Below are 19,330 nucleotides of genomic sequence, written 5' to 3' on the forward strand. Positions count from 1 at the left end.
CTGTGCTTAAGTGTTTGTTTGCTCCATGTTTCTTTTTGTGATGTTTTAAATTCCGATATGGGTATGTTTTTTAAAATTTATGTCACTAAGAGCCGCCTGGATAGTTCAGTGGATTTAACATCCAGCTCTCGGTTTTGGCTCAGGTCATGATCTCAGGGTCATGAGATCGAGCCCTGCCCTCATCCAGCTCTGGGATCAGTAGGGAGTCTACTTGGGATTCTTTCCCTCTTCCTCTCCCTCTGCCCTTTCTCCTAACTGCTTGCACGTGAGCTTGCTCTCTCTCTCTCTTTCAAGTAAATAAATAAAATCTTTTAGAAAAATTTTATTTCATTGAATGATTTATTTTTTTTGAATGATTGCTTTATAAATTAAAAAATATTCAAATGAATCAATAATACGATGACTTAAAATATTTTAGTACCAAAAGTAGTTCACTTAACCATTTGAAGATAGAAACCATACTTAGTGTGATGCAGAGAAAAATTTTTAGGGGCATCTGGCTGGCTCAGTCAGTAGAACATGCAACTCTTGATCTTGGTGTTATGAGTTCAAGCCCACTTTGAGCATATAGCCAAATAAATAATGAATGAGATGTTCTTTTAAAGTAAAAGTATTATAAAGTAAAATATTTGACTTTAAGTGTATATCTTTATAGAAAATATTTTATAGAAGAGCAAAAGGTTCTTAATGTGTTTGAATTTATATTTAGGATAGGAAGGTGATATTTTGATGAAATAATTACTTATTAAATGCTGTGTATTTCTAATATAATATTTAATTGATGGTGATAATAATTAAAAATTTCTCCCTACTTCTCTTGTCCCTCACAGGACATTGCTCTTATTTTACCGAATGCTTCTGAAGGTTCTATTTCTGAACTGGAGCAGCTCTCCAATTCTCTACCAAACAAGGAACTGATGGCCTCAATCTGTGACTGTTTACTGGCTATGCTAGCTAACTCTGAGAGCAGTTACAACTGTTTACTAACTTGTGTCAGAACAATGATGTTTCTTGCAGAGCATGATTATGGATTATTTCATTTAAAAAGGTAATGCTGTATTTAATTTTATATATTCCTGGACTTAATTTTATACTCTAATACCCCTTCCCAAATGGATTAATTCATGGCTAATTATAGAAGGTTGAAGATACAATTTCTTTCATGTGGAGAAATTTATTTTTTTTTTTTTTTTTTTTTTTAATTTTTATTTATTTATGAGTCAGAGAGAGAGAGAGAGAGAGAGAGAGGCAGAGACATAGGCAGAGGGAGAAGCAGGCTCCATGCACCGGGAGCCTGACGTGGGATTCGATCCGGGGTCTCCAGGATCACGCCCTGGGCCAAAGGCAGGAGCTAAACCGCTGCGCCACCCAGGGATCCCGAGAAATTTATATTTATGGAAAAGATTTGTTAGCAATGAAGTGAAGTGTGCTAGTAATAAAATCTTTAGGATTAAAATTATAAACTAAATAGGCAAATTAATGTGAGCATTTTATAGTATTTAGAAGGGAATCTTACTGTTCCAGGGATGTTAATTCACATTATGTTTGCTTTGTTGATATATTTACCTATAGTCCTTCAAAGTGATGGTGGTGTGATATTATGGACTTTCAAGCTAAAAGTACTGATTCTCTGTTATTTATTCTGTAGAGAAATGGCTTAGATGATGTACACCTCAAGTATAATTTCTGCTCCAATCTGTCCATGCTCTCAAATTTTTCTTCCCTAGGAAGGTAGTTGGGTATTATGTAGATTTCCTTGGGAATTTGTAGAAGTATGTAGGATTATGAGATATAAAGGAAGAGGAAACATATATTTGTGACTCTCATTAATTCTTAAAACATTGGTTGAAAACTTATGTTCCAAATACTGATTTGGTGCTGATGCCTAGCTTCCCTCCCTCCCTTTCTTCCTTCCTTCCTTCCTTCCTTCCTTCCTTCCTTCCTTCCTTGTTTTATTATTTTATTTTATTATTTTATTTTATATTTTATTTATTTTATTTTATATTTTATTTTATTTTATATTTTATTTTATATTTTATTTTATTTTATTTATTTTATTTTATTTTATTATTTTATTTTATTTTATTTTACTTTATTTTATTTATTACTCCCATCTTCCGATAAACCTGTCTTATTTATATTCTCTTTTAATAGGTAGCACCTGCTGAAAATCCCAAGTTTTCTTTCTCCTCATGCCCCATCCCCAGTTTCTCACTGTAGTCTTTACATTTTACTTCTGAAATGTCCTTTTTCCTATTGCCTAGAAATATACTCTATGTCCTTTATTTTTTACTTTTTTTAAAAAATATTTATTTGAGAGAGAGAGAGAACACAAGCAGAGAGGGGCAGAGGGAGAGGGAGAAGTAGACTCCCCACTCAGCAGGAAGCCCAACATGGGACTTGATCCCAGGACTCCAGGACCATGACCTGAGCCAAAGGTAGCCACTTAACCGACTGAGCCACCCAGGCGCCCTGCTCTATATCCTTTAAAACTCATCTTGGGGATGCCTGAGTGGCTCAGTCAGTTAGGCGTCTGCCTTTGGCTCAGGTCATGATCCCAGGGTCCTGGGATGGTGCCCTATGTTGGGCTCCCTGCTCCGCAGGGAACCCGGTTCTCCCTCTCCCCCGGCTCATGCTCTTTCTCTCTGTCAAATAAATAATTAAATCTTTAAAAAATAAAAAATAAAACTCATATTCTTCACCTCCAAGAAAGTCAAAAAACTTTCCTTGATTGCTCCATTCCTAGCTCTTACAATACCCTTTGCATACATTTGCCATCACATCATATGTAATGTTTTTGGCTTTGCTGGATTCATTTTTCTGGTCTTTTTCCTGTCAGTAATTTTTTCCTAAATTGTCTTAATCTATTCCCCTTTTCCCTGTTAGCTCTAATTTTTGTGCTAAGCTCTAAATAACCTATTGATCTATTTGACATCTCTGCTTGGCTGTCTAGTGGACAATTCAAACTGAATAGATCTAAGGCAGAGCCATTGATATTCTTGCATCAAGCATGTTTCTGTCTCGTTCATCCCAGTAAATGTTATCGCCAACCACTCTGTAGTTTTTTGGTGATATTCAACATGATCACTTGCTGGGTGCTGTCTGTCAGGGTTCTGCACTGGTAACTTAATAATTTTTAAAATTAAAATTTATAATTAGTAAATATTTTGGAGAATATACTTTGAGACTATGTAAATATCTTATTTCTGCTCAAAACTTTTGTCCACTAATTTTAGTATTCATCAGTGAATGTTGGCATGTAATAGTTTTTACTGTGGTGCCCTATGTCCTAATGCAAATTTCCTCCTTCTCATTTCTTTTTAATTTATTAATTATCCCTCTGTAAGGAAGAATTATCACTTTTCTCTCATTTATTTACTTACTTGCAGATTTATATCACTATGCATTTATGGACATTAATTTTTTCTTTGTATGATAATCTAATACTATTGTTATTTTATTGTTCAGCTTGTGTCACTGAATTTGGTTCTTCTCATTGGATAGAGCTAGGAAATATATGCATGTGTCCAACTCGTGCATACATACATCTACATTTGTTTTTGAAAGTGTTTATTTGTATGTATGTATTTTTTAAAATGAGTCCATACTGACATTTTGACTCCAGTCCAGTATCAGATGTTGATTCTAGTTTTCTCCCTTCCTTTGTAATCTCATTCATGTTTCATGTTGTAGAGTTCTGTGGATTTTGACAAGTGCATACAGTCATGTGTTTATCACCACAGCTGCATACAGAGCAGTTCCATCACCCTAAAATTCCAATGGGCTTTTTATATAGACAATTTCTTTACAAGTTGAGCAACAAAAATACCAGATTTTGGTATTATTAGTTTAAAAATTTTTAAACATTCTAATGGGTATGTAGTGGGCTCCAGTTTTTGATGGGAATAAGGGAATTTGCTTAAGGTTATATGTAGGAAGGAATAAGGCTTATTTGCTTAAGGTTATATGTAGACGCTAGTAATTGGTGTCAGTTTAAATTTAATTTTAAATCCATGCTTTTTTCATTAATCGTATTGTCTTGTATTTAAGATTTATTTATTATGAGAGAGAGAGAGAGAGAGAGAGGCAGAGACACGGGAGGAGGGAGAAGCAGGCTCCATGCCAGGAGCCTGACGTGGGACTCGATCCCGGGACTCCAAGATCGTGCCCTGGGCCAAAGGCAGGCGCTAAACCGCTGAGCCACCCAGGGATCCCCTTGTCTTTGTATTTAATCTCATTCCTGTTTGTTGTGCCTTACCCATTTCATTACTTAATATAGTTCTCAAGAGTCTTTATCTTTCTCTCTTCTGTATTGCTCTACCAAGGTCTTCTATGATGGCATATCAACCACATTTTTCAAATAAAAATGCTGCATGTTTAGTGTTAATATAATCTTACTTTCATTCTGACTAGTTATGAATTATTATAACTTAAAGGACGCTATGGAATATTAGAATACTTTGCCCTTGAAATTTTCTTTTGATCAACAAAGAGCTGTGTAGGGACTCCTGGGTGGCTCAGTGGTTGAGCATCTGCCTTCGGCTCAGGGCATGATCCTGGGGTCCCGGGATTGAGTCCCACATTGGGCTCCCAGCATGGAGCCTGCTTCTCCCGCGTCCGGTGTCTCTGCCTTTCTCTCTCTGTGTGTCTCTCATGAATAAATAAATAAATAAAATCTTAAAAAAACAAAAACAACCCAAAGAGCTGTAAATGTATATAATAATTTTATCTAGACTGTAAATTATCATGATTGATTGTTATGCTTGAAGATTTAAGCATATCATTTGCCAACCCTTGTAACAGATTGGCAAACCATGACCAAATTTAGCCAAATTTAGCGCACCACCAGTATTTGTAAATACAGTTTTATTGGAACATAGTCAGCATTTATGTATTGTTTATGGCTGCTTTCCACTACACAAGCATTTGAGTAGCTATGATTGAGACTGCTGCTGTTGTGTATAGAAGACAGACCGCATTATTGTATAGCCTGCAAAGCGTAAAATATGTACTATCAGATCCTTTACAGAAAAAGTTTGTAGATCCCCAGTCTATACCCTGCATTTCTTTCTATCAGATTATAGTGCCATAAAGTCAGTCATTTTTTGTAGTTATTATGTAAATCTTTCTGGTCAAGCTTCTGAGACCACCCTAACCTCCTTATATTAGAGAAATCCTCGGGCTATAAAAAGTATAAAAATAGGGAGCCTCAAAGTTTCTTTTGCTAAGTTTTATATCTTTATTATATGGAGGAAGTATTTTCCTTTTGTGGGGGTATTATTTTCTTTAAGAGCTTGAAGTTTATTTTTAAAAGGAGGTACCTGTAGATACTGCCTTGTTAAGTGGTGTATGTATATAGTCACACCAAAACATTTTTTAAATGGTGGACTGAATTTTGTTCTGTCTGAACTGGAGATGGTTTATTTCTTATACTTTTATACGTTTAAATTTTAAGACATGTCCTCTCTATTTATTTACAGTTCTTTAAGGAAAAATAGTAATGCTCTGCATAGTTTACTGAAACGAGTGGTCAGCACGTTTAGTAAGGACACAGGTGAACTTGCATCTTCATTTTTGGAATTTATGAGACAAATTCTTAACTCTGACACAATGGTAAGTTAACATATGTATATGTATGTGTTTGGTATTTTTTAAATTTACGAACTTCTGTCATAAGTTTAAAAAAGCAATTGCATTCAAAAATATCTTAGAATATTTTTTGGAAATTTGAACTTAATGTTTTTTTTCTGTGCCCATATCTCACTATAAATGCAAGTTTTGATTTATAAAAAAGATGTTTAAGAGCAGAAGTTATTGAACTCTTTTTAAATTTATTAAGCATCATTAATTTGTGAATACTCCATGACTTGGCAGCTTAAATAGAGAAAACACTACCCATGGTGTCTTCATTTTTTTTTTTTTTTTTTTAAGATTTATTTTGAGAGAGCGAGAGCGCACACATTAGTTGGGGAAGGGGCAAGAGGAGAGGGAGAGAGGGATTCAGTCCTCAAGCCGACTTCCCTCTGAGCATGGAACCAGACACTGGCTCGATCCTAGGACCCTGAGATCATGACCTGAGCTGAAATCAAGAGTTGGCTGCTTAATCCACTGAGCCATCCAGGCACTTCTAGTGCCTTCATTTATCAGTCTTTCTTTTCTTTTTTTTAATTTATCAGTCTCTTAATCAAGTATTTGCCTACTTTCATTTAATTGAGCATTTACTGACTGTGTTTTGGATGTTGATTTTGGGGTGGTTGTAAAGTTTATTTTAAGGTATTTTGGGTCTATCATAGATACAAATTAAAGATTATTTCCCCAGTTCTAAAATTGTATTATTAAATTCTATTTAAGAATTTCTCTCATTAGTATTTTCCAAAATCATGATATATGTTGTGGACATAATTCCCAAAACCTTTAATATTTATTAGACTTGCCTTCAAAGAGTGTTTGTGGTCAGATAAGTTTGGAAAAGTCTCTCCTGATAGAACTGAACTGTGCACATTAGTATAGTATAAGCTCCAAAAGTTCCTAAGTAAATAGAAAGTTGCTTTACTGCAATTGAATCTAGCTTTTTCCAAATGTATTGCCTGCAAAATACTTGCGTGTGTGTGTATAATGTGTGTATACTTGTGTGTGCACAAGTACGTATAGCTATTAACATCCTGTAGGTCTCTATTCTGTCAACACTGGTTTAAGAAATTCAGTTTACATTTAAGATTCCTGTTTGGGAAGAGTTGTTTAGTACACTTTTGCTAAAGCAAATATAATATGGGATGATTTCATAAGAAAAAAATTAAATTTACTGTTTAGTATATTTCTTTTATGCATATAACTTATATTAAGAATATTTATTTCAGGGATCCCTGGGTGGCGCAGTGGTTTGGCGCCTGCCTTTGGCCCAGGGCGCGATCCTGGAGACCCAGGATCGAATCCCACATCGGGCTCCCAGTGCATGGATCCTGCTTCTCCCTCTGCCTATGTCTCTGCCTCTCTCTCTTTCTCTCTCTGTGACTATCATAAATAAAAAAAAATTAAAAAAAAAAAAAGAATATTTATTTCAGTAAGGGGTGCTCGGCCAGCTCAGTTGGTAGAACATGCAACTCTTGATCTTGAGATCATGAGATTTTGAGCCTCACCGTTAAGCACATGTTGGCTACCTGTTGTATTTGTAGTTATTTTTTTGTGCCGATTTTATCAGCAAATTTGTGTTTGTTTTGTGTCAGATATAAATTAAAGTCATTAAGTTCACCAGATGCTTTGATTCTGAAAGATAAAGAGCATATTTAATGGTAGGATTGTAACTACCATAAAGAAATTGTAGAGTTTTTACTTAATGGAAGACAACTTACTAGTTTTACAAATCCTAAGTGGTATGTTGTTAATAAATCCATTTGACAGATTTTCTTACACACATCATCAACTAAACAGTTCCTAATCCAAAAATCACTAACCACTGTTCATTCTTGTTACCCAGGAGCTGCTGGGCCCTCAGGATTGCTAATTAATGCTTTTATATCCCTTACCATTGCATTTCCTTTTCTTACCTCTTTCACTGAGAAGATCAAGGCCATCTTGTTTGGTTTTAAATCCTTTCACTCTCCCTTTGATTCTATCCCTGTTCTTTAACCTGTTGTTTCCTTCCTTAATAAGGAGAGAGTGCCCCCCTGCATCACTTCATTTCTAGGTCTTGTACCTTCTAATGTCAGACCTGGCTCCTTTTTAAACCTCTCCTGTCTTTTCCTCTCCTCTCTTTCTCTCTCGTCTCCATGCCCTTGGCTACTTGAGAGAATCTCTGAATATCCAAACCCAAATTCATGATCTTCCCTCATATATCTGAGTTATCTTTTATTTGCCCTACTTTTATATCATCTTACTTGACCTTCAAGATAGAAGTCATCAAATAATAGTCAAATTTCCCCCTTTTCTTCATCCTCTTTACCAGCTGTCATTCCTGTCAATTTTATTTATAAAACCTTTCTTTTATTTCATTCTTTTTTATTTTACCACTATTATCATAGATTTTCTTCTTGCTGCTGCTTTTTTTTATAACATTTTATTTAAAATTGATCCTACATCTCATAAAATTCACCCCTTTAAACGGACAATTCAGTGGTTTTTAGTATATTCATAGAATCGTGCAGCCATCACCACTATCTAATTTATTTTATTTTTCTATCTATCTATCTATCTATCTATCTATCTATTTGTTTATTTATTTATTTTAACAGTGGTGTGTGCGTGTGTTCCCAAATACCTTTCACACGGTCTTTATTTTATTTTATTTTTTTTAAGATTTTTTTTTTATTTATTCATAGACAAACAGAGAGAGAGGCAGAGACACAGGGAGAGGGAGAAGCAGGCTCCATGCAGGGAGCCTGATGTGGGACTTGATGGTGGGTCTCCAGGATCACACCCCAGGCTGCAGGCAGCGCCAAACCGCTGCGCCACCAGGGCTGCCCTACTATCTAATTTTAGAATGCTTTCAGAATCCCAAAAAGAAGCTCTGTGCCCATAAGGGAATCTCCCCACTGCCTCTTGTTTCTAGCTCATGGCAACCACTAATCTACTTTTCTGTCTCTATATCAGTTTCTACAAAAAGATTGCTGAGATTTTGATAGGGATTGTGTTGAATCTATAGATCAATTTTGGAAGTATTACTGTCTTAATACTATTAAGTCTTCATATCCATGGACGTGGCATGGCTTTCCATTTATTTAGGTTGTCTTCAATTCCTTTCCTTCGTGTTTTGTAGTTTTCAGTATACAAATCTCTTACGCCTTTTGTTTATGCTGAATTGGGAATTTTGTTAATGCCATTATAAATGGAATTGTTTCTTAATTTCCATTTTTGAATTGTTCTTTGCTAGTATTTAGAAAAATATAGTTGATTTTTGTATATTGATACTGTATTCTATAACTTTGCTGAACTTGTTTGTTAGTTCTAATAGTTTTTTTTTTGTGATTTCTGCATGTAAGATTATGTCATCTACAAATAAGATAGTTTAGCTTTACTTTCAATTTGGATACATTTCTTCCCTCCTACCCTCCCTCCCTTCCTTCCTTCCACCCCTGCAAGAACCTTCAGTACATGTTGAATAAAAAGTAGTGAGAATTGACATTTTTGTCTTGTTCCTGATCATAGGGAGAAAACTTTCAATCTTGTAAAATGACATACAGTGTTAGCTATGGTTACTCATAGATATCCTGTATCTATGGAAGAAATACTTCTCTTCCTAGTTTGTTATGTGTTTTTATCATGAAGGGGTGTTAGGTTTTGTTAAATGCTATTTCTTTGTCTTTTGAGATGATTGTTATTTTTCTCCATACTCTATTGATGTAGTATATTGTATTGATTGACTTTTATGTGTAGAACTGACCTTGTATTCCTGGGATAAATCTCACTTGGTCATGATATATGATCCTTTTCTCTTTTTTTTTGATGTACAATCCTTTTTATATATTGCTAGATTCAGTTTGTTTTATTGAGGAGTTTTAGGTCTCTATTTATAGGGATATTGGTCTGTAGCTTGCTTTCTTGTGGTATCTTTGGTCTCATAGAGTGAACCGATAAGTGTTCTTTCTGGTTTTATTTTTTGGAAGCATTTATGAAGGATTGTATTCATTTTTTTTTTAATTTTTTATTTATTTATGATAGTCACACAGAGAGAGAGAGAGAGAGAGGCAGAGACATAGGCAGAGGGAGAAGCAGGCTCCATGCCGGGAGCCTGACGTGGGATTCGATCCCGGGTCTCCAGGATCGCGCCCTGGTCCAAAGGCAGGCGCTAAACCGCTGCGCCACCCAGGGATCCCTGTATTCATTTTTTAAACATTTGATAGAAAATCACCAGTGAAACCATCTCCACCTGGGTTTTTCTTTGTGTAAAGTGTTTTTGATACTAAATTGCTTTACTTAATATAAATCTATTCAGAGAAAGCGAGAGAGAGCATGAGTGGGGAAGAGAGGGAGAAGCAGACTCACCCAACATGAGCAAGGAGCCCAACATGGGGCTTGATCCTAGGACTCTGAGATCATGACCTGAGCCGAAGGCAGACGCTAAACCATCTTAAGACACCCTTAAGACACTTAAGACACCCTTAACACGCTTAAGACACGCAGGCATCCCTTAAAAATTCTTTATTACTATTTCTTTTTTATTTTTAAAATTTTATTTATTTATTCATTAGAGATACACACAGAGAGAGAGAGGGGCAGAGAGAGAAGTAGGCTCCCCTCAGCGAGCCTGGTGTGGGACTCAATCCCTGAACTCCAGGATCGCGCCCTAAGATGAAAGCAGAGCTCAACCGCTGAGCCATCCAGGCATCCCTTTATTACTATTTCTAAAAGTAATGTGTATACAGATGGTGCTAAATTTGACCCTAGATTTTTATAAGATGACTTTTAGTATAAAGTAAGTGGATTAAAAAATAAATAAATAGAGTAAGTGGATTAAAATGTGCTAAATGGTGCTAAATTTGACCCTAGATTTTTATAAGATGACTTTTAGTATAAAGTAAGTGGATTAAAAAATAAATAAATAGAGTAAGTGGATTAAAATGTAAAATGCATTTTATTTTGTTCAAAACTATTTCTGCTCATAATAATGAAAAAGATTTATGGGGAGACGAAAAATTTGCATTGTTCTGAATATTTTAATTCATAGTTTTTAAAATCTTTCTTTGTTTTAGATTATTTGTTTATTTATTTTTTAAAAGATTTTAATTATTCATGAGACACAGAGAGAGAGAGGCAGGGACATAGGCAAAGGGAGAAGCAGGCTCTCTGTGGGGAGCCTGATGTGGGACTTGAATCCCAGGACCCTGGGATCATGACCTGAGCCAAAGGCAGATGCTCAACCACTGAGCTACCCAGGGATCCCTGTTTTAGGTTTTTTAGACCAGTTTTAGGTTCACAGCAAAATTGAGTGGAAGGTACAGAAAGTTTCCATGTACTTCTTGTTCCTCCCATCTCCCCGATGCACATGCTCCCTACAGTTGCACAGTTTCCCCTACTATCTCCTACTATCCCCAAATATCCATTATTATCAACCTACCAATCTACTGCATTACAGTAATATATTTGTTACAATTGATGGACTTACGTGGACATTATTCTCATATTCCATATCAAAATCCATAGTTTATATTAGGGTTCACTGGTATTAACATTCTGTGGGTTTTGACAAATGCATAATGATGTGTATCTACGATTGTAGTGTCACGCAGAATAATTTTACTGCCTTAAATTTTATGTGCTCCACTTATTCATCGTTTCCTTCTTAACCTCCAGCAACCACTGATCTTTTTACCCCTCCATTGTTTTACCTTTTCCAGAATGTTAGGTAATTGGAATCAGACAATATGTAGCAAGTCTTCTATATTTTTTCATGGTTTGATAACTCTTTTCTTTTCAGCACTAAATAATATTCCATTGTGTGTCTATACACGTTTATCCATTCACCTAGTGAAGGGCATCCTAGTAGTTTCCAAGTTTGGGTGATTATGAATAAAGCTACTATAAAACATCTATGCAGGTTTTTGGATAGACATAAATTCTCTCCTTTTCTCTTCTTTTTTTTTTTTTTTTTTTTTTTTAAGATTGTTCTAAATTTATTTATTCATGAGAGACACAGAGAGAGGGAGAGAGAGAGGCAGAGACACAGGCAGAGGGAGAAGAGTCTCCATGCAGGGAGCCCGATGTGGGACTCGATCCCGGGATTCTAGGATCATGCCCTGGGCCGAAGGCAGGCACTAAACCGCTGAGCCACCCAGGGATCCTCTCTCCCCTTTTCTTTTAACTGATTATCTTACTCTGTTTTCTCTGACTTTTAAAAATGATAATTATAATATTTTCTGATTCGGTTACACTAAACTTTCTAACTCTTGGTGAAAGTGATATGAATAACAGAGTAAGGAAAGAAGCAAATGCCCTGGTAATTTGTAATCTGGTTAATATACTTCAATAAAATGTATTTAGTCCATTAATGTATCCAGTTTACTAATATTTAGGGGACAGTTCCTTTAAAGAGAACCTTGTATAGTCTGTTTCTGTCAGTGTACTCTGATTATTTTTACATCATTTACCTTAATTTTTAAAAACTTAAACATAAGCTAGATCATTGTCAATCTCCCCCTTACCTCCAAGCAAAGCAAGTAAAACTCTTACAGATAATGTTTTATTGATTCTCACTAAAACTATATACCCTCTTCCTTAATACAACAATAAGTGACTTCCTCAGTCTTGTGTTTTATGAAAGGTACCAGTGTGCTTCAGGGGACACCTGGGTGGCTCAGTGGTTGAGCAAGTGCCTTCGGCTCAGGGAAGGTGTGACCCTGGGGTCCTGGGATCGAGTCCTGCATCAGGTTCTCCACAGGGAGCCTGCTTCTCCCTCTGCCTGTGTCTCTGCCTCTCTCTCTCTCTCTCTGTGTCTCTCATGAATAAATAAATAAAATCTTTAAACAAAAAAACAAGTGTGCTTCAGGCACAAGTGTTCGTGTGAGTGGGAATTTATTTAGAATAATTTTCATTTAATTTTCATTGAAATGTGTCCAGTTATAGGACAAAGGATCCCCAAAGAAAATTTTTATTGTTAATGCCTATTTAAAAATACTAAATCCTGGGGATGCCTGGGTGACTCAGTGGTTAAGCATCTGCCTTGGCTTAGGGCGTGATCCTGGGGTCCCAGGATTGAATCCCACATCGGGCTCCTCACAGGGAGCCTGCTTCTTCCTCTGCCTGTGTCTCTGCCTCTCTCTTGGTGTCTCTCATGAATAAATAAATAAAATCTTTTTTAAAAAAGTACTAAATCCTGCATCTAGATTGGGTTTATAGGCTCCTCTATGAGACCATATTCACTTTGAGCCATTTAAGGTGGGGCGCCTGACTGGCTCAGTTGGAAGAGCATGCAGTGCTTAATCTTGGGATCCTGAGTTGAAGTTCCACGTGTAGAGATTACTAAAAAAATAAATGAACTTTAAGAAAATAAAATGAGTAATACATGAGGAATGTAGTCAATAATATTGTATTAACTTTGTATGGTGACAGATGGTAACTAGACTTACTGTGGTGATTAGTTCTCAATGCTGTATGTTAATTATACCTAAATAAAAATAATAAAATAGGATTGTGTTCTAAAGATTTGGAACTACTCAAGTGTTCTATCACATGTGACAATGTGGACAGATTGTTTTCATGAACCAAGATTTGGTTTGCTGGTTGAATTTTCTAGTATTAAATTATTATCATGCCCCAAATCATTTTATTATATGATTTACTTTTTAAAGCAGGAAATATTCACTTTTTTCATGACAGAACAGAGCCTTAAATATGGTAGTTTTCTTTAGTTGTTTGCCTTATCTCCAGAAAGATAAATTCAGGTTCTATCAGTTCTTTATTATAGTAGGCATTTTATTGAGTATCAAACAGTATGTTACATGTCCTACAAGTGCTTATTGTATTTGTTTTGGATATTTTTTTTGAGAAATCTTGCTGCTAGTAAATTGAATATGTGTGTTTACATACTTATATGAGTCTTACTCAAAGAAACCTATTTCAGCTTTGTGCTAAGTCTTTCTTAAAACTAGCCATTTGTACTAATGTATAACCAAAACATTGAGGGGGAGATTGCAGCAAATGGCTTAAATATCTAAATAAGTTTGGAAGCATCTTTACAAATTTCTCTGCTCTCAAATTTAACTTGTGTGTGACATTTACAGGGATGTTGTGGAGATGATAGTGGTCTCATGGAAGTAGAGGGAGCTCATCCATCACGGACAATGAGTATTAATGCTGCAGAGTTAAAACAGCTTCTACAAAGCAAAGAAGAAAGTCCAGAAAATTTGTTCCTTGAACTAGAGAAGCTTGTTTTGGTAAAAAAAAAAAAAACAAAAACAAAAACAAAACCAGAAACAAGATAAAACAGCTCATTCGCAAGATAAAGTTTCTTCTTTTTTTGCCTAGTACAAGTTTTTCATAGTGACCTTTTTAAATAGTGAACCCTCAATTGGGTACTTACAAAGTTTGGAATAGTCTTTGAATTAATAATTTGGAGTGAAGTCCTCCATACTATTATGAATATTAAAGAAGAAGGCAATAGTTTTTGAATTATCTGTTTGAATGCAGGGTGCTTCCTGCTACCATTCTTTAGAAATAAAATGACAGATGTTTTTGATGTTGATTTTATTTAAGTATGTTTAATATTAAGTTGATACATTTTTGATGGTGCTCCAAATTTCTTAGTAATCAAAAAAATATAACCCTTTCTATTAAGGAGTCAGATCATGGACATAAATGTTCAAGTTTTGCCTGCATCATTTAATTCTGTTTCTGTCTGTATCTAGGAACATTCAAAAGATGATGACAATCTGGATTCTTTGTTGGACAATGTAGTTGGACTTAAGCAGATGCTGGAATCATCTGGTGATCCTTTACCTCTCGGTGACCAGGATGTAGAACCAGTACTTTCAGCTCCAGAATCTCTCCAGAATCTGTTTAACAATAGGTAAAACAGGGATCCCTGGGTGGCGCAGCGGTTTGGCGCCTGCCTTTGGCCCAGGGCGCGATCCTGGAGACCCAGGATCGAATCCCACATCAGGCTCCCGGTGCATGGAGCCTGCTTTTCCCTCTGCCTGTGTCTCTGCCTCTCTCTCTCTGTGACTATCATAAATAAATAAAAATTAAAAAAAAAATTAAAAAAAAAACAATAGGTAAAACAAGCAATGTTTTGTGGTTAAGTAGGTATTGTGTATTTAATGACTGGGGTCTACAGAGGGCCAGCAAACTGTTTTACTGTAAAGGGCCAGATAAGAAAAATTCTAGGCTTTGCAAGCTGCGTTCACTCTCTGTTGCATGTTTTTCGGTAGCTTTTTGTTTGTTTCTTATAGCTTTTTAAAAAAACTTTAAAAAATAAACCACTTCTAGCTTATAGGCTATACACGGGCTTGCAGAATGGGGGTCATAGATTACTGATCCCTGATCTAGAAGTTATATGCCTCTTGATCTTTGGAGCACTGTATTTTTGGAGCATAATGACTATTCAGTTTATGGAATTATTCTCTAAATTTAGAAAAATTAAATACAGGCAGTTTCTGTACTTACTAGTACAACATAATAAACGTTGCTTTTAAGTACTAATTTTACTAATAGTTTTCAGTGTACTATTTTTAATTGTATCTTCTGTAGATTTTGCTTAGAAAATAAGGTAAAATATTTGATGTGGGAATTCTACATTTTACCAAATACCTTTCTTGTTCTAGGACTGCATATGTGCTAGCTGATGTCATGGATGATCAGTTGAAATCCATGTGGTTCACTCCATTTCAGGCTGAAGAGATTGATACAGATCTGGATTTGGTATAAGTAATTTTATTACTAAATATTAGAAAAAAGTTATTGTTGATTTTGTGTGTGTGTGTGTGTGTGTGTGTGTGTATGTATGTGTATTGTTAGCACCAAAATAAGTTAGATGTTGTATGGCAGTTAAAAGCCCATTTGGGGACTAGTACCTACATTATTTTTATATCAGTTGCCCACTTAATGGTATCCAGGAAACTCAGTTTTTTTATGTTAACTTGTTTTGCTTCTTTCTAGTTAGTGATCTGTATATTTGAGAATGAGATTTTTTTTAGGGAAAAAATATGTTTTTGCCTAAATACCCTGAGGCACTTATATTTGTAGGGTATAGAATAGAGAAAAGTATCCCACAAAATTGCAGTTCATTCCTGTTTTGGGGTTTAAGGAAGGGAATGGTATTTGGGCAATCTGCTCTTAATTTGAGGGAAATGTGAAGAACGTATTTGTTAAAATAATATAGATATAAATGAGAATTCACATTCTTAAACATAATGCTGGACAGGTGTGGGAGTATAGTTAAACATTTAAAATTTAGAGCACTCTGATTTATGCTTCTCAGAGCTATATTAGGGAGGCTGATTTCAGTTACATATTATTGTACCATATATTCTTTTTTCCTTGATCAAAAAAATAAATATATTTGGATATTCTCTGGTCCAAAAAGTGTTAATATTTATCACATGCAATGAGACTAAAATAATTGTTTACTTCACATTTAAGATGTATTTAGTATATTAATAAGGGCTCCTTTCCCTTTTTAAAAAATAATTACATAAAATTTTATTTAAGTTGCATTAAAGAGTTAATTTCTCTTAGAGTAGCTGGCTGGTTTAGTCAGTAGAGCATGTGACTCTTGAGGTCGGTCGTGAGTTAGAATCCCACATTGGATATAGAGCTTTTTTAGAAACAAAAATTAATTTCTCCTTCCGTGTAAACTGTTCAATGATTTTTTAGGACTGCTCTCTGTCCAATAGAACCTTATGCAGTAACAGAAATGTTCATAATCTGCCCTGTCCAGTACAGTAACCATCAATCTTATGTGACTGTTGAGTAATGAAATGTTGCTAGTGGAACTAAAGAATTTTATTTTTGATTTAATTAATTTAAATAGGGACATGTGGTTAGTGGCTACCATATTTAGTATCACAGATCTAAAATTTCTGTTAGAAGGTTTTTTTAAAAATAATTTTAGTGTTGAAATATAACTATCTTGCAATGAAGATTGTAACCTTACATGGTTTAGAGAATTTGGAATCTTTTTTTAGGTTTGCTAAATTTAAATAAAACTTAACATAAACATAGTTTTTATTTCTCTGGAACTAATGCATAGAACTTTGAGAACTGTGGCACAGAATCCTTTTATAATAAATACCATGACTATACAAGGCTTACAAAGTATATTATTTCCAGTTGTTTTGGAAGAATTCTGGAAATGCTACTTTGTTAATTTATATAGATAAATTCTGAGTTCCTTGTCAGACAGCAGTGGCCCCCCCCTAATTAATAGCCCTTCTTTGAGGAGGAATGCCACCCCATCCTATCCCAAAATGCAGCTAAATTCCTAAGATTTTTTTCTTTAAATACCAATGATGTTGCTTTTTGAAAAGATGAGTGAAAGGGGTGCCTTACTGGCTCAGTCGATAGAGCATATAACTCTTGATCTTGCGGTTATGAGTTTGAACCCTATGTTGGATGTGAAGATTACTTAAAATCTATAAAAAAAAAGAAAAAGAAAAAATGAGAGGAGGCCGACCTATAATTTGTTTATTCTGAGAGTTAAAAATAATCTATAGGAAATAAGAATTTCTGTAATTGTTATATTAATAATTTCATTTAAGGTGTATTTTTCATTTTGTTTCATTTTTATGACTGCAGGTGAAGGTTGACTTAATTGAGCTCTCTGAAAAATGCTGTAGTGACTTTGACTTGCATTCAGAACTAGAACGCTCCTTTTTGTCAGAACCATCATCTCCAGGGAGAACTAAGACTACTAAAGGATTCAAACTTGGGAAGCACAAGCATGAGACCTTTATAACTTCAAGGTAAAATCTATTCTACCAAAGATCTTGATTGTGGTCATAGAAGTTTACTTATTGTAATGTACTTTAAGAAAGACACTAACTATACAGAAAAAAAGGAAGATGACATAATACTTTAATCATGAATATTGTTTGAAATTTTTTTTTAAAGATAATACTTTGGCCAGGATATACCCAGTACATTTGTTACATTTTTCTACTTTATGAGAGTTTAGAAGGTTTGAACAAGAGGTGAACTGGATTATTTAAAATAATTGTTAGTCATATCAATAAGTTATGAGTACCATTCTTAGCTAGTTTTGTAGTATATCCCTGGAGAATAATAGAGATATTGGTAACATTAATGCAGCTGAATGAAGAAATAATTGAAATACAATTTTCAATATTGCTAAGACTGACATATATTCACTGGAAATATGAAGAAAAAGAATACGTTTTCATGGAGTGTTTTTGTTTTGATAGTGGGAAATCTGAATACATTGAACCTGCCAAACGAGCTCATGTTGTGCCACCACCAAGAGGAAGGGGCAGGGGAGGATTTGGACAGGGTATACGACCCCATGATATTTTTCGTCAGAGAAAACAGAACACAAGCAGACCACCATCTATGCATGTGGATGACTTTGTTGCAGCTGAGAGTAAAGAAGTGGTCCCTCAAGATGGAATACCCCCACCGAAACGGCCACTCAAAGTATCACAGAAGATTTCTTCTCGTGGTGGATTTTCAGGCAATCGAGGAGGACGGGGTGCTTTTCACAGTCAGAATAGGTTTTTCACACCACCTGCTTCAAAAGGTGACTTACGTATATTTTCTAGTGGGTTAGAGTACTGGAATGCTAGAATATTGTATAGAAGTGATTTAGATGTGATTCAGATAAAGTATTTTTCAGTTACTACAATTAAGCTACCTCTTAGATATTGGTAACTATTTGCAGAATACTTTATTGAATAGAAAAAAAAATTTTAAGTTAATGTTTAATTGCATGTTTAGTGATAAGTTTAAAAGAAGTCAATTGGCTAATTATTTTCCTTTTCACATTGGGAATCGTGTTTATCCTTTCTGAGTAATATCTGTACATTCTCACAGTTCTGCTTACCAACAGTTTCCTTAGGATTCTTTTGTGTAGTTCACCGTTGAGTCTCTTATCTACTTCTTGGTGTTTCATTTAATGTTTTTTTTTTTTTTTTAAGATTTTATTTTTAAGTTTTTCTACACTCAGTGTGGAACTAGACCTCATTACCCCAAGATCATGAGTTGCATGCTTTACCAACTGAGCCAGCCAGACACTTCAGTTTAATGTTTCAGATTGTTTCAAGATTTTATCTGTTAATAAGTTCCATTTCAAACATTGTACACCTGTGTCATACCTATTTCAAAAATGCCACCCTCCATATGGGAGTTAGGGAGACCACTGCACAGTAGAGCTTTAAACACAAATCTTATTTCTTTTTAAAGCTACTGTTGTAGAATTTAACAAAAATACATGAAACTTGTTTTATTGATCATTAACGGTGGCTGCTTTTACTTCATGATTTTTTTGTTTCTGTGATTTATTGAACATTCTTTGTTTAAACTTCTTAGAAACAGTGCATTTGTAGAAATTATTCTTCACTAGTGGATTGATGACATGTTTTCGTACTGCTGACTTGGCAGTGAGAGAATAGCAGTTTACATTAATAACAAACACATAGCTGTGTTAGGACTATTATATATATAATACTCTCAAATCAGCCCTTTGAAGTAAGTTCTGTTAGTACCCCCACTTTACAGCAGAGAAAACTACCAGTCAGCTCACCAGGATATATAAGTGGCAGAACCAGTATTTGAACCCTGGCAGTCTGGCTCCAGAGCTTCTGCTTCTAACCACATACAGTACTGCCACAATGTAGTATATGGCAAATATGTCATTTACAGAATTTCATAGTTTCTCTTGTTACTTTGA

At 35.0% G+C, this 19,330-nt stretch overlaps 1 protein-coding gene and 1 long non-coding RNA gene across 3 annotated transcripts in view; one reads left to right on the forward strand and one right to left on the reverse strand.

Annotated features, from left to right (window-relative positions):
* VIRMA (vir like m6A methyltransferase associated) overlaps window positions 1-19,330 on the forward strand; it is a 58,990-nt gene that overhangs the window by 37,093 nt on the left and 2,567 nt on the right. The window contains exons 16-22 of one of the 2 annotated variants that reach the window (XM_077876230.1): window positions 831-1,048; window positions 5,481-5,613; window positions 13,713-13,865; window positions 14,337-14,497; window positions 15,252-15,348; window positions 17,224-17,390; window positions 17,850-18,181. In XM_077876230.1, coding sequence (XP_077732356.1) covers window positions 831-1,048; window positions 5,481-5,613; window positions 13,713-13,865; window positions 14,337-14,497; window positions 15,252-15,348; window positions 17,224-17,390; window positions 17,850-18,181 — 1,261 coding nt within the window. The remainder of the gene's footprint in view (window positions 1-830; window positions 1,049-5,480; window positions 5,614-13,712; window positions 13,866-14,336; window positions 14,498-15,251; window positions 15,349-17,223; window positions 17,391-17,849; window positions 18,182-19,330) is intronic. The other variant, XM_077876231.1, reaches the window with a different exon arrangement.
* LOC144300312 (uncharacterized) overlaps window positions 16,963-19,330 on the reverse strand; it is a 19,105-nt gene continuing 16,737 nt past the window's right edge. The window contains exon 2 of the long non-coding RNA XR_013366896.1: window positions 16,963-17,060. This is a non-coding gene — a long non-coding RNA (uncharacterized LOC144300312). The remainder of the gene's footprint in view (window positions 17,061-19,330) is intronic.

This window comes from Canis aureus, chromosome 28 (genome assembly GCF_053574225.1).
Source record: "Canis aureus isolate CA01 chromosome 28, VMU_Caureus_v.1.0, whole genome shotgun sequence".
Taxonomy (NCBI): domain Eukaryota; kingdom Metazoa; phylum Chordata; class Mammalia; order Carnivora; family Canidae; genus Canis; species Canis aureus.